General features: G+C 33.7%; 1 protein-coding gene across 5 annotated transcripts in view; it reads left to right on the plus strand.

Moving 5' to 3' along the window:
• Window positions 1-16,233, plus strand: part of LOC108974724 (lysine-specific demethylase lid) — a 20,694-nt gene extending 4,461 nt beyond the window's left edge. For 3 of the 5 annotated variants that reach the window (XM_018942734.1, XM_018942738.1, XM_018942737.1), the window contains 3 exons: window positions 7,214-8,657; window positions 8,819-10,230; window positions 11,800-16,233. In XM_018942734.1, the coding sequence (XP_018798279.1) occupies window positions 7,235-8,657; window positions 8,819-10,230; window positions 11,800-14,388 (5,424 nt within the window). In that variant the 5' untranslated portion in view covers window positions 7,214-7,234 and the 3' untranslated portion in view covers window positions 14,389-16,233. Of the gene's footprint in view, window positions 1-7,200; window positions 8,658-8,818; window positions 10,231-11,799 lie in introns of all 5 variants that reach the window. The other 2 variants (XM_018942739.1, XM_018942735.1) reach the window with 2 other exon arrangements.
• The last annotated feature ends 478 nt before the right edge of the window (window positions 16,234-16,711 follow it).

Below are 16,711 nucleotides of genomic sequence, written 5' to 3' on the forward strand. Positions count from 1 at the left end.
GAAGGCCCTTGGAGCCATGTTTCCGGATAGGGATCACATCGCCTCGCTAGCACCCAGCAGAATACTGGACTTCATCAATATGCTGGGGCTAAGCGAGTCCCTGTGAGYTAGGTGAGGGCACAATAGACCTAAGGTCGCAGTGCATTCCTCAATTATTTATCTATCTATCTATCTAAAACATTATAAATTGTTTTTCGCGATACACATCTCCACAAGCTCAGCTAAAGATTTTCGATAACGGTAAAGTACTGTTTTTTCTTCAAATAAAACAAAACAGAATCGAAAACTAAAGTGTGTAAAAAGTTTCTTAACAATGTCAAAAATGTGTACTCTCATATTTTGTTGTTTTAAAATTTTCCCTCTCATTGCATTGTTTTTATTTTTCTGCATACTAATTTAAAATTTGCTAAATAATAGTTCTGCAAAATATATTGAAAAAAAATAAAATAACTAAAGGCGATATTTTTGCATTCAAAGTCAAAAAATATATTTTTTTCAGTGCGTAAAAAGTTTCTTGACATACTGGAAGTATTTTTATCTTGATGCTAGTATTTATTTCTTAAATCTCTCTTTTAAATCTAAACTACTAAATCCAACACCTCATTCTTTTAAAAACATATCTACATTTATTTTTGGCATTTAACTGCACATATATATAATATATGTATATAGTTATTACACTGTAATTATGATTATTTGTAACAATAATTACAAAAGTTAATGAAATCAATTTCAGAATTTGTTTGAAAATCATATATAATTCGTTATATACATTTTTGAAATCTACATTCTTTCTGCCATAGACGCCAGTTCAAAAAGTTTTCAGGAAAACACTTTAAAAGTTGCAACTGCTGTTAGCTACCTCCTCACAAATATTCCAGAGCAACGAAAACCCTTTGCTAATTAATTATCGAATTACAAAAGTACTTATCGGATTCAACTCAAAAACTCAGAGAGAATTTCTATGCTATGTAGTATACTTGTAAGACGATACATAAAATTTATAAAAACTCCCAAAATCCTTAATTAACAAAGTCGACACAGCTTATCATAGAATTTATTACATACATATATGCTCAAAATAACACTACTGTCCTTAAGAAAAATATTTGGTCCAAAAAGTGTATCCTGACAGAACATAAACATCAAGCACTCTTTAAGCAACTTCTAACGATATTCTACGCGTAAAACACAAAGCATAAAAATTTTATTTGTGATATTGTTCATTCACTTCAGTGTCGGTCACCTATTTGCGTTGCTCAAAAAATATGAGTGTGATCCAAACAAATTCTGTAAAATTGAAAAGTAAGTGTAGAAAAATAATAACGATACATGTAAACTTTAAGTCTTTTATTTATTTTATTTATTTATTTTTTTTTTGTTTGTTAGTGTTAGAGGAAAACACCGCAACGACGAAATAATCTTCGAAAAAACGGAGCAACCAGGCACAGAAAATTACACTTAGTTAATTATTTCTGACTAAAAAATATTATAAAGGAAGGGTCGCATATACAGTTATCCATAAAAAATAGGGGGGTGACCATATGAGAAACACGACTCTTTTCATATTCTTTAACAAAAAAAAAAATTTTTTAATAATGTAATTTACTAAACGTCTATTAATATTTCGACATTTAGGCACGATTACGATTCTTCCGGCGCCGCGATTTGATGGTACGGATGGATAGAGGAGCTCCTCAGGATTAAAAAATGTATACACATATACCGTCCTCAGACTCATAGTTTTCGAGATATTTCACTTTAAAGTGAAAAGTAAAGCTAGTAATAAAGTAAAGTTTAAAGCTACAACAACAACAACAACGGCTGAATCGATTTGGCTGAAAAATCAAGTTGCGGCATTTTCAATTTTTTCCGTTCAAATATTTCACGATACCCGTTGGACGTTGTTTTTCTTATATATATAGCAATATGTGCAACAGAATGACAAACTTGTATATTGCCTATTAATCCATATGGTATGGTTTCTATGCATTCAATTTTGTTTAGATAATCATCGTTGGTGCACATCGTCGTCATTTTCAATATATTCCTCGGAAACAAATGATAAAATATTGCTTGCTTTAACTATATTTGCACCGTTTTTAGAAGTAATGGAGACGATTTGATTTAAATTAATACTATAAATATTAAGCACTTTCACCACCTTAGTTGCAAGATTTTGCACTCCACTTGATCCTTGTCTTTTCATTCTTCCCAAGATAATAGTTTTTATTTTATTCGCACTTATTCCGAAAATATTTCTTGACATTCGTGTTGCACTGTCAATTTTTAAAGATAACAGTGTGTTTTTAAGTTTATTTGTTAGGTCAGCCCTCATATTATTTGCCACTATTTCTAATGTATTTTTGCAGTTTGCTACATTTAAGTCATTTTTTTTTTTCATCTGCACTTTTAAGACCTTCACAAATTGGATCGACGATATTTCGCATGCTTTGTAAACTTAAAACATTAAAAGGAATGCTATTTTCCGTTATTAATCCAATATACGATCTTAAGAGCAGATTTTTGTTAACTTCAATTTTTATTTTCTTTTTCCGTGTAATTTTATTCGACGAAGTTGTTGATACCGATTCAACATTTTGAAGATTGCACAAATCGATTTTGTGCTGTTTGGTAAGATGCGTTTTTTAATTAGACACTGTATTGTTTTTAAGAGAGTTTTTGCATATATTGCATATGGTTAGACCCTCACCTACTTTGTTCTCAAAATAATTCCACACTACACTTGGTGCCATAGCTGGTTAGGTCTTTCTCTTGCTGCATACTTAATACAAGTAATCTTAAAAACGACAAGGAATAGTCAAGGAGTTGAAAGTAGCAGCGTCAAAATCAAAAATCAAAAGCAACAATAAGTCGAATGCCTCGTTTTTTGAGGCTTCGACTGCAGACGACTTCCGAAAGCCATCACCTGCTGTTTAATTGTTGACCCAATTTATGGGGGAATACAAACCAGTGTAGTACATGTTTCAATTTGCACTCACACCCGCGCTAGGGTTTAAAAAGAAAAAAAAAACAGTATATTTATAAAAGGAACAATATGTGTATACTTATTCTTTATTTAACAAATGGTTTTGTGCGATATTATATAAAATTGTGTTGAAATCGAATTACTCTCCAATGGTTTGGATCGCTATAAGTCGCCGCGGGCGGATCGGAGCCAAAGGTAGTGTTGACGCGGCGCAGTGTTGAGCGAAAGTTGATGTGCGAATTGATCTGATGAATTGGCCTGCCGAATTGTTTTTGAAAAATTCCGCTTTTCCGTTGCCCATCCTTTTTATTGGGTGGGTTAGCATATAGATGTGTTGAGTTGTGCTGTAGTGTCATCAGCTGTGGTGAATTGCGATGTAGCATTAGGTTGCGCCAGTTTCTCCGAATAGTGGAGGTGGATGCTTAACTCATTTAAGCACCTGCCACAATTGAAAGTAACAGCAAATCCGAAGCAAGAAAACGAAAAAAGGGGCCTGCTGATGATTTTTGTTTTTCGTTGCTTTCATGATTTTGGCCTATGCTTCGACTGCGACTTCTGATTTTTACAAAAGCAGAAGCAAAAGCAATTGCTTATTTTAGAATGTTACACACAGTCGAAGCATCGAATAGCTTATATTTTGCGACTGCTGCTAATTTGCAGTTTTTTAAACACTGGACGAGAGCTATTTACGATTTCTTGGATCTCTTTATAAGTTTTTCCTAGTTTTATCTTTTTTTTTTTACCGTTCCCGCTTTTCTTATGTACAATGCTTCCCACTGGAGAAAATCCCAACGATTAAATAAATCAATAACTTAGTCAAATAGCTGCTTACTTACGATCCTAGTTTTGTGAATATTATTTATGTTAAGGATTATTTTGCAAACGACATACCTATTTTGTGGAAAGCAATAACAAGTGTCTCCGAGAACTAGCAGAGTTGAAGTAGAATAGCTTTCATGACAATAAAAGTGTGTTTCGCATTTAAATGCCAGTATTCCATTGTGTGTACAGTTAATTTACTGCGGCATTTACATGTTATGCAGCTCCACACATTTTTCATATTGGGACCCCCATTATTTAGTGGAAAACTGTATATGATTTGATAATATAATTTTTTTAGAAGACTAAACAAATATGTCAAATACTCTTAATTTTTATTTCTATTTTTTTCTTACAAAATAATCGTTATATTTTAATCTTTTCGCTAACAGAATTAAAGTTATTTCAGATGTTTTATTTATTGCTCACAGAATAATAGTTATGCGGTGACGGTTACGGTCCCTTGGTACAACTTATAAACAAATTAAGTACTACTCAGGGGCACTATTCAAATGATTTTTTTTCCAATTACCTCATAACTGCTTCTCTTTAATTCACCGAACATATTGGAATAAGCTGCTATTTTTGTATCTTCAGTCCGATTTAACGGAGCTTAAGCGTGATAAGAAAATCACCTTGTTGGATCCTTTTTCATTTAGACTCATAGGATATGAAAGTGACATTTTAGAAACAAAAGGTATTTCTTTTGCATTGAACTTTTTGCGAAGTTTTCTTCCATTATTTTAGAGCATTTCAACGTCTTGTCTTATTTTCGGCTCGAAAATATCTTTGGGTGGTAATTATCAAATCTGAAGCTGATTATAAATACCGATTATAAATGTTTAAAATTCACAATTTTTTAAATAATTATTTAGATGACTTTCGCGTCGCTATTGTTTCGCACAGGCTAATTTGAAATCACTTCACTAAATTATCTACAATTATTAAATGGCATTCATTTACTTTCTTGGCTAAAATATTTGTTCTTTGATAATGGTTCTTGGCTTTTTCGACATGTTGCTGAAAAAATTAATAATTCCCGACCAATTTTTTATTTTAAAACAAAGTAGGGTTTGGAACGTAAATGACATTAATTTGTTCTGCTTCTTACTATAGTCTTCTATAAAGAAGGGTGCGTGCACTTCGTTTTAATACGATGCCAAATGATGAAATTATAAGTTTTTAACACTGTTTAGCTTTTCATATATCTTTCAAAGGTCCTAAATTTAAAATTTCTATCAATCAAAGAATACAGCATCGGTCACTTAAATATAATATAATGAAAATACTGATCTCCTGTCATCAAAAAAACAGTCGTCGCACTCGCGACTTGGCACTCACGTCACTGTTGACAGTCATAGCTTTGAAGTTGTAGATAATTTCGTCTATCTTGGAACCAGCGTWAACACCACCAACAATGTCAGCCTAGAAATCCAACGCAGGATAACTCTTGCCAAAAGGTGCTACTTCGGACTGAGTAGGCAATTGAGAAGCAAAGTTCTCTCTCGACAAACAAAAACCAAACTCTATAAGTCACTCATAATTCCCGTCCTGCTATATGGTTCAGAGACTTGGACGATGTCAACAACAGATGAGTCGACGTTGCGAGTTTTCGAGAGAAAAGTTCTGCGAAAGATTTATGGACCTTTGCGCGTTGGCCACAGCGAATATCGCATTCGATGGAACGATGATCTGTACGAGATATACGACGACATTGATATAGTTCAGCGAATTAAAAGACAGCGGCTACGCTGGCTAAGTCATGTTGTCCGGATGGGCGAAAACACTCCAGCTCTGAAAGTATTCGACGCAGTACCCGCCGGGGGAAGCAGAGGAAGAGGAAGACCTCCACTCCGTTGGAAGGACCGAGTGGAGAAGGACCTGGCTTCACTTGGAATATCTAATTGGCGCCACGTAGCGAAAAGAAGCAACGACTGGCGCGCTGTTGTTAACTCGGTATTATTAACATAATAGTACGTCCCCGCAGTTACAGTTTGTGTAATCCACAGTATTTTCATTCTTCTTGATTGGCGTAGACACCGCTTACGCGATTATAACGCCAATCAAGAAGAATGAAAATACTGTGGATTACACAAACTGTAACTGCGGGGACGTACTATTATGTTAATAATACGCAAACCTTACCATTATAATTTCTAAAAATTTTTTCGGACATTTTCGTTCGTTCGGAATTTTCTTCAAATTTTTTTTTATGTGTTTAGTAAGCATAAGTAAACTAAATTATATCTAATTATAATCATAGTTTTTAATTTATTACGTTGAATTTTACTTTTTTTTGTTTTAAAGCGCAAATTAGCTTTTTTGTGCTTGTACAAAACCAGCAGATTTTATTGTTTTTCAAATAATGCACCGACTAAAGTTCGTGTTTCAATTAAAAAAACAAATAAAATATTAACTTCTATTAATATAAATGAAATTAAACTAAAATATCATTCATATCATTTTTTCATCGGATGTCTTGCATATGGAGCTCATTTTGTAAAGATCACTCACTATCTTTTAATAGATTTATCTATAGTTGAATGTGTTTTGTTGTAAATTTTTATTATTTTTTGTCGTTTTAATAATTTTGAAATTTTTAATTTTTACAATACATAGTAATAATAGTAATTATTATTGATATATAAAAGAGTTTAAAAAATGAGGAAATTTTCTAAAAATTTATATAATTTTTCCCACGTCAAAATTGCACAGAGAAAAATATACAAAATAAGCAGACAAGAAATCAAACCAATTTTTGAATTACAACTGCACCCAACTAAAAAAATGTAGTTCAAAACGCGTTTAAAGGTAAAATGATAGAGCTGTTTGAACAGAGCGAACACTTTAGAAAGCTATAACTCAAAATTTTTTAACAATTTATATAATATTTTTATATTCTACAACGAAAATAAAAAATAATTGTAACGTAAATATCATATGTATTCATTATATATTATTCATTATATATTATTACTTTGCACCACGTTATATTATTCACTTTATTTTTAATAAATTTAATACATTTTTACATTAAAGTCATTACAATAAGCCTGATTATTAAAAAATTTGAAATTTTGCAAAATGGTAGACTTTGAAAAATCAGCAAATTTTCTAAAAAAAAGTATATAATTTTTCCCCGCCAAATTTGCACCGAGAAAAATATACAAAATAAGTAGACAAGAAACCAAATCGATTGGATTATTTGTCTTCGAATTACAACTGTACCCAATTAGAAAAATATTGTTCAAAAACGCGTTTAAAGGTAAAATAATTGAGCTAATTGAACAGAGCGGACACTTTAAAAAGCTATAACTCATAATATTTACATAATATTTTTTTATTCAACAACGGACATTTTTTCTATTTAATACATTTCTTTTACATTTTGGGCTATTATTATAGACGCACAATTTAATTGAAGTCATGGCAACCAAAGTATCAGCAGCGGAGGGTACTTCTGCTTCGAGTCCATCCACATCGACAGGTGGTTTAAGTGGTAACATTACACCCGCTAGACGCTTACGTACTAGAACTTCGACTGGAGGCAATGTTAGTGGTGGAGATTCGGCCAAAAAGTCATCAAACAATTCTAGTGGAAGCGAACGAAGTATGAGTTCTTCAGATTTTAATAAAAACAATGGAGGAAGTAATAACACTGCTCCTACTTCAGCTATAGCGGCTAGTTCGGGTGATGACAAGCTAAGTTCGAATAGCTGTAGTAGTACAAATTTCACCACTGGGTCAGGCAAAAAATATCATAATAGTTGTCCTCATCCAACAAATGACCGCGGTCGGGGTAAACTATTAACACACTTACAACCTCATAGCTCGAGTACATTTAATTTGAATAAAACAGAAGAATTTCATTTTGATACACCGGTTGAATGTCCCGTTTTTCGCCCTACGCACGAAGAATTTAAGAATCCACTAGCTTACATTAGTAAGATACGACCGATTGCGGAAAAATGTGGAATAGCTAAAATCTTACCACCAGAATCGTGGTCACCACCATTTGCTGTAGATGTAGACAAATTAAAATTTACACCACGGGTACAACGGCTCAACGAATTAGAAGCAAAAACTCGAGTGAAACTTAATTTTTTAGACCAAATTGCCAAATTTTGGGAACTACAGGGTTCTTCTTTAAAAATACCAATGGTTGAACGTAAAGCATTAGACTTATATACCTTACATCGGGTTGTCCAAGAAGAAGGAGGTATGGAACAAACAACAAAAGAACGTAAATGGGCAAAAGTTGCAAATCGTATGTCGTATCCATCTAGCAAAAGCGTTGGAGCAACCTTAAAAGCCCATTACGAGCGGATACTTCATCCATTTGAGGTTTATACCTCTGGTAAAGTGTTGGGAGCTGGGGCGGGAGCCAGCACTAGCGTGGATGCAGGGAAGCTTGAAGATGGTACGGATTATAAGACACACGAAATACCAACTCGCCAACAAATTACACCCCCAAATGAAAATAACGCTCGACGGTCTAAACGCTTTGCCAATTCTAGCGCCAATTGTGGATTGAACAATTCGGCATCACGTAATATTGTTAAGATTGAAACAAAGGAGGATTTTAAGCGGGATCTCTTAAATTGTTTTAATGCTGCTGGTACTTCGTCGTCTGCCAATGGGGCTCGCGGTCAAGCTGGTGCTACATCTTCTGGAAATTCAATTGCTCTAAAGAAAGCACCCGATCCTCAAATAGTGGATCCTTTAATGAAGTATATTTGCCACATATGCAATCGTGGTGATGTGGAAGAATCAATGCTATTGTGTGACGGATGTGACGACAGCTATCATACATTTTGCTTGTTGCCACCATTGTCCAGTATTCCTAAAGGTAAGTCCATCAAGATAATATTAGTATTATCAAGAATAAATTTATGAAATTAATTTTAATTAATGAAATTACACAATCATTTTTCAAGGTAACTTTTTGTAAAATATGGACATGATATATAAGTAAATAGCAAATTAATATTTATTTCTTCATATTTTCAGGTGAATGGCTTTGCCCACGCTGTGTTGTAGAAGAAGTTAGTAAGCCTACTGAAGCCTTTGGCTTTGAGCAAGCAGAACGAGAGTATACATTACAGCAATTTGGCCAAATGGCTGACCAGTTTAAAACGGATTATTTTCGAAAACCAGTTCATTTGGTTCCAACAAATTTAGTGGAGCGTGAATTTTGGCGCATTGTTTCATCGATTGATGAAGATGTAACAGTAGAATATGGAGCTGATTTGCATACCATGGATCATGGGTCGGGGTTTCCAACGAAAAGCTCTTTATATTTGCTTCCAGGGGATCAGGAATACGCCGAATCTAGTTGGAATTTAAATAATTTACCATTACTGGAAGACTCAATTTTGGGCCATATCAATGCTGATATCAGTGGAATGAATGCACCCTGGATGTATGTAGGAATGTGTTTTGCCGCTTTTTGCTGGCATAACGAAGACCACTGGAGTTACTCCATTAACTATTTGCATTGGGGAGAACCAAAAACTTGGTACGGTGTTCCGGGCTATTGGGCAGAACAATTTGAAGAAACGATGAAACAGGCAGCTCCGGAACTTTTTGCATCGCAGCCAGATTTATTGCATCAGCTAGTGACCATAATGAATCCGAACATTTTAATGAATAATGGAGTTCCTGTTTATCGCACTGATCAAAATGCTGGAGAATTTGTCATAACATTTCCCCGTGCATATCATGCAGGATTTAATCAGGGCTACAATTTTGCTGAAGCTGTGAACTTCGCTCCCGCTGATTGGTTGAAGATGGGTCGGGAGTGTGTTAATCACTATTCAATGTTGCGTCGATTTTGCGTTTTTTCTCACGATGAGTTAGTATGTAAAATGGCACTAGAACCAGCCAAACTCACATTTGGCATTGCAACAGCTTGCTATATCGACATGGCAGAAATGGTAGACTCCGAAAAGAAGCTTCGAAAATCTTTGTTGGAATGGGGTGTTACTCGCGCTGAGCGAAAAGCATTCGAACTTGTTCCAGACGACGAGCGACATTGTCAAGAATGCAATACTACATGTTTTTTGTCTGCTGTATCATGTGAATGCACCAAGTCAATCGTTTGTCTCCGCCATTACACAATTCTGTGTGATTGCATTCCAGAAAAACACAGTCTTCTTTACAGATATACACTAGATGAAATGCCATTAATGCTTCAAAAGCTTAAAGCCAAAGCACAAAGTTTTGAACGTTGGTTATCACGATGTCGCGACATTATGGATGCTAATACGCCCACTTCTGCGCCATTAGCTGAATTACAGGAATTGTGCAAGGAAGCTGAAATTAAGAAATTTCCGTCATCGCTACTAATAGATCGCCTGAATTCAGCTATAGTCGAAGCCGAAAAATGCGTAACTGTCATTCAACAACTCGGAATAAACAAGGTAAATTTATTTGACATGATTTATATATAAATACATATAATATACAGCTATGGACAGAGATTTAGCATACTTCCATTCATAATTACAAATATCTGTTAGTTGTAAGAGAGCGATATTTTCAAAAATATTTTTATTAGGAGATCAATACTGCTTACCACGACTCTTTATACGTGTAGGAAAATAACTGTTATCATTTCTGTTCAGATGTTGCTAATATGTTCTTGTTAAATTTCGTCATAAATTCATTGGACACTGGTTTTTCGCACTTATAGTTATCGGTCATTAGTTGTGTTTATTTGAACAAATAACCGCTTTCAGTCGTGAAGTTATATTTAATACTCAATTTTAATAAAATAAAATCTAAACTCGATCGAAAACTTGTGAAATGAAGTTAAAGGAAAAATTGGACAAAGATATTTAGAAATTGATACGAGCTTTAGGCAGGAGTAGAAGATGCTTCGAAAATAAGCTTTTCATTTTAAACTTTTTCTTGTACTTTTGGGTCTAAGTAAACGTTCAAAATCTCTACGAGTGCTTTCAACTTAGGTAGGAAATCTCCTTCAACAACTATCATCCTCATTTCATTCTCTCATGAGGATGAGGATGCATCGCCCAACTCATTAGAAGTTTTCAATAATGATTTTAATAAAATTGACCGTCTTATTTTACTTTGTGCATAAATTTTCAGAAACCATGAACAAAAATTCACGGGTCAACTGTTACTCTTACGTTTTCAAGGGGTATAACAACACCTTGTGAAAGGAACATTATGTTATTGAACCTAAAAACATAATGAAAAAAAAACCCCAAATTTAATAGCCCGAGCATAGGGCAGCAAAAATGAAAAATTTTTTTTAAAAAAATAAAACACTATTGATTTTTTTCCAAATCATCATTTTATAAATATAATAAAATCCACAAACTTTCACATCGATTGCACAAACATATCAAGCAAAATACATGCAAATATCGAATTTCTACTTTAATAAATCGTTACGACAGATTAATTAATCAAAGGCTTTAACTTACGACTAAACAACAAAAAACTTTAACTTCGGCAGTAACCAAGCCAAACACAAGGGTATTGATTTTAATCGGTTTTTATATAAGCTGTAGATTATATTAGATTATTACATGAGGACTGCACCGCGACCTTAGGTCTATTGCGTCCTCCCCTAAATCACTAAGGATCACATAGTCATGCTGGGTGCTAGCGAAGCGATGTGATCTCTCTTTGGAAACATGGATACAAGGGCCTTAAGCCTAAGCCTGCGTCTACAGACTGGTCGATAAACTGTAAGCGATTTTTATATTATAAGCTGTGAAGAAACCTTGTCAAATTACATACATATATACTTTTACATAGAGCCGAGAGATTTACAAATCACGAGGCTTTAAAATAATAAAAATATATTGTTCTCAGATATTTTAGGTATTCTCGAATTAAAAAAAAAAACTCTAAAATGCACATAAATAGAAATATTCCAATAATTATATAAAACACAGCTTTATAATGATTATCCGAAAATACTGATATTTTTATTTTAAATACACAATTTTCTTCAAAAGGTTCGTACACGCTCCGACAATAACCAGGAAGCAGCTCAATATAAGCTTACCATGGAGGAATTAGAGCTGTTTGTGCAAGAAATTAACAATTTGTGTTGTATTATAGAGGAAGGCACTTCCGTAAGAGAGCTTCTTTCTCTTGGTAAACAATTTTTGGAACGTGCAAATGTGCTATTAAATCGATCAATTCATTTATTGGAAGAACCTGAAATAGATCAATTAATAAGTGAGGGGAACTCACTTCGAATAGAACTGCCGCTGATGAATCAATTATACATTCGTCTAAAACAAATAAAATGGTATAAACGTTCACAAGGTTTGCGAAACGGAAATACTAAATTGACATATAGTGATATAAAGAACTTGCTGAATAGTGCAGCAGCTGAAGTGGATCCAACAGATCCAATAATAGATAAGGAAATGAGAAAATTACAAGAAATCGGCGCTGCAATAGAAGCTTGGGAAAAGCAGGCGTCGCGATATTTTCGATGTACAACACAACAACATGAGTTAGCTGACATTGAACAGTTTTTAAAAACAGCTGCTGATTTAGAAGGTCAAGTTCCCTCGTATATAACATTAAAAGATGCATTGCGAAAAGCTAAAGAGTGGTTACATTCGGTAGAACAGTTACAGACCAACGATCATTTTCCCTATTGTCATACTCTTGAAGCAATAGTTCAAAGGGGTAAATGTATTCCTATACAACTTGAAGAATTAAAACGCATGCAGGGTCATTTGAATAGTGCTCATGAGTGGAAAGACAATACTGCGCGCGTCTTTTTGAAAAAGCAAACATTCTATACATTACTCGAAGTGTTGATGCCCCGTTCCGAATCTGTCATAATTGACTCAGATTTAAAACAGCCATTTGAAGATGGGTTTGTAAAGGAAATGAATCCCGCTCAAATAGTAGATTCTTTTAAGAAGGCGGAAGAGAAAGAATTGCGAGATATGCGCGAACTTAGGCGACAAAATATGTCAAAAAATCCATTAAAAGACCTTTATTGTCTGTGTAAATCTCCGTTTCAAGGAGTAATGTTTAATTGCCAGCTCTGCCGTGATTGGTTCCATGAGGATTGTGTGCCGCCACAAATCGGAATATCAAATATGACGTCAGGTAGTAATTTTATATCACGCCCAAAGTGGCTTTGTCCGTCATGTGTTAGATCAAAGCGACCTCGGCTCGAAATTATTCTGCCACTTCTGGTGTCATTGCAACGTTTGCCTATACGTTTACCGGAAGATGAGGCATTGCGTTGTTTAGCGGAACGCGCCATGAATTGGCAAGATCGTGCCCGTAAGGTGTTGACCAGTCCAGATGTAACCGCCGCACTTGAAGCAATTATTGCACAACAACGTAAACAAAAACGAAAGGGTGTTGGTATAACTGCGATTTTAGAAAGAAGTAGTTCTCATAAGCAGCTACGACGTAGAAGTATTCGTAGTTCCAAAGACAATGCGCTGAATTCAGATAATCCAGATAGTACCGATGATGATGAAGGAGACCGATTACATATTGTTGAAGATTCGTTAAGTAATGAGGAAGAAGAATTATGTAATGTTGAAGCAGCACCGCCACCTGAGCTGCAAAAGCTATTGTCGGATAGTGAGAAAGAAAATCTAAATGACTTAATGATGGAAGGAGATCTCCTTGAAGTGTCCTTAGATGAGTCATTGGAATTATGGCGTATTTTATCAGCTATTCAACCAATTTGTGCTGCAGAAGCAGCTGCTCTGCAAAAGCAACATCAAATACAAAAACAATCTGTTCAACAGACTTCAAACGTTAACTCAGCTGCTGAAGATTCAAACGACAGTTTATTAGTTCAGAGTAGCCCTAACAGCAATAGTGGCAGTGTTAGTGCTCGGAACCCCACCGGTGCTAATAAAAAGCGTCGCTCATTAGAACCACTTAATAGCAGTTGTCCACTGCCACGTAAAAAGACTGGAACTCCCAATAAACCCTACAGTTCTTCATCTAAAAAGACAACACGAAAATCTACAATTGATGCTAATAGTAAAGTACTGCAAGCAGATGATGCTCCTGATAGTAAACAATCAAATGGTGGAAGCGGGAGTACAAACTCAAACACGCTTTCAGGACAAAAGAAGCGAAAACGCGTTGGAGCCATTTCGAACATCAGTACTAATGTTACCGGTCAAAAAAAGCACTCTCAACGTAGTCAAACAGAGCAACAAGAAGATGATGAAGAAGAGTGTCGCGCAGAAAACTGTCATAAACCAACTGGTCGTGAAGTTGATTGGGTACAATGTGATGGCGGTTGCAATGAATGGTTCCATATGTACTGCGTTGGTCTAAATAGAAGTCAAATTAAAGCCGATGATGATTACTTCTGCATACGTTGCTCCCGAACGATGGCTATATCGACAGTCGTGGCAAGTGGCGCTAATAGTAGTAATCATTCTGTAATTGAGTCCAGTGCAACATCTACAGCAATGCCCATTATTAGTACAAGCGGCATTAATAGTAATGTGTTAAGTACAGGAACATCTGCACCACAACAACAAACATCGACAAATAGCGCTGTTGCATCAAATAAGGGCAGAGCTCAAGCTACCCGTTAAGTTATAATTACATATAATTTTAAATACACAAATAAATTTTCATATTTTCCTGCATTTTGGATTTGCGAAGCAGAATAAGTAAACCTGAGTCCTCATTGTGCTAATTATTTAATTAAGCAAATGCAAAACGAACTTAACTCTCAAAAAAATGTTCATATATGATATTTTCAACTATATGGAACGCTTTAGAAGAATATGCATTATATTTTTCTCTTTAGCTATTTTAGGGCATTCTAAAAGTTTGTTTCAAGACTGCAAAGCTGCACATTGAAGAAAAACAGCTGGATTCCGACTTGACATCCTTTGTTTTATAATTGAATCCATTTATAAAAGAAAAAATGGGTTTCACCCTTTTGAAGAAAGCTATTTGGGATTAACACTTTTGATTTAATCTCTCTCTTTTTTCTTGATACGAAAAAAATAAAAATGGAGAGCATATTTATTTATTTTATTTTTTTCATTTTGTTAGTAATCCATAATTATTTTTGCGAATATTTGGTACAAGTTTTATATTGAAAATATTTGATTTTGCGTCCCTAATTTTTTTTTAATTATTATTGACGATACGGCTTGCAAATATCAAACAGCAATTAATCGACATACATATGTACATATATACTTTTTTGGCGTGAGTAATTCCAGTATGCTCTTTGTACATACATAACACAATAAATGCATATATTTCCCACTTCTATATTATAGTCTTAAAACTGTATATCTTTAAAAACGCAATGTAAAAACGTATTATCTAAATGGATTTAAATGGCATATATATAAAATTTATAAGGCCAAATATGGTGATTTATATTTTTTTTTTTTTTTTTTGTTTTTGTTCCTTATTTCCATTTCCCACAATACATAAGCATATTTATGTATACCATAAAACTTAATTATTTCAAGAATCTATTTGAAAACACCTTACTTAAATTTACGTATACAAGATATTTTCGCAGAGGAATGTATTCCATTTCTAGATTTTCCTACTAAGGTCCCTTATGAGAATATAATGTAAGCAAATTCCAGGTTTAATGGTTTAAAGCATTTCATCTGCTGGATAATTTGGTCTTTTAATAATAGATATACATATGTACATATATGAACTTGCAACATATTAATATTATAAGTTATTTTAAGATTTAGTATGTTCGTATACATAAGCCTGCGTGTTAATCGCAGTATACTTTCTTTAAACCAAACATATTAAATAGTTAAAAGTATTAACTTTAATTCAGTGAGAAACACATTTATTAACATAGCCAGATTAAGATGTGATTAAATCAGATATTTTACTTTGCATTTTAAAATAGATCAGATATTTGAAAATTACTTGTTTAATACAATTTTTCCTTGTAAATAAAAAGGTCATAAATATGAATTTTTGAGCGCAATAAAATATTGCAAATATTTTTATACAGAATAAAAATATTGGACTTTTTCGGAAATGCAATAAATACTTGTACATTGCGCAGTTTGCACTGATTTTCTGCCGGCTAATACCCTTGCATGGAACTCGCTGACGAGTTACATAGTAATCAGTAATCAAAAATAAAAGATCGATTTCAATTAATGGGTACAAAAAAATATATTTATTAATTGCGAATAGCTTTAAAGTCAAACAGATTATTCCAAAATTTGACTATTTCTTTCTACTATATCTTGTAGAATAAAAAAACATCCAGAAATATAATAAAAAACAATAACATCAAAATTATATTTAACTCCCTTGCAATGTCAATTTAGCTAGCACAGTTGGTTTTGCTGTAAAGTTTTGTGCAACTGCTTTTCAAATGTTGCAAGTTTCATGCGTGTCCTCTACTATATTGATGTTTTTTCGAACTTTCAATATCGGCAAAGATACTAGGTTTGCGTTATCGAACAGATTTCATCACGCATACTGCGCAGTTTGCATCACCATAAGCGCCCATTAATATAATTTTTTTTTAAACACATGTATACTACTTACTATATCTACGTTAAATGGAAATTGAATAATTTGTGAATATAATCGTCAAATTAGCGAATATTATGTCGAACGTTTGACGTGAATTAAAACGATATTTTTTTTTTTTTCAAAATCAACACAATTAATTGTTACTGTCTACTGAACAGAGTACAATTGTATCATATGCGCACCAAATATTCAAAATACGTTTACATTGGTATGTGCAATGAAGCTTAATTTCGCTTTTTTTTTTTATATAGTTTTTGTTTCTACTACTAAAATCGTAAAAAACTCACAAAAAATCATATACTGCTTTGTTATTTTTAATATATATGGAATAAAAATTGCACTAAACCTATGCTAACAGTAACAAAATTATAT

Source organism: Bactrocera latifrons, unplaced genomic scaffold, assembly GCF_001853355.1.
Source record: "Bactrocera latifrons isolate USDA-ARS-PBARC rearing strain unplaced genomic scaffold, ASM185335v1 scaffold_584, whole genome shotgun sequence".
Taxonomy (NCBI): Eukaryota; Metazoa; Arthropoda; class Insecta; order Diptera; family Tephritidae; genus Bactrocera; species Bactrocera latifrons.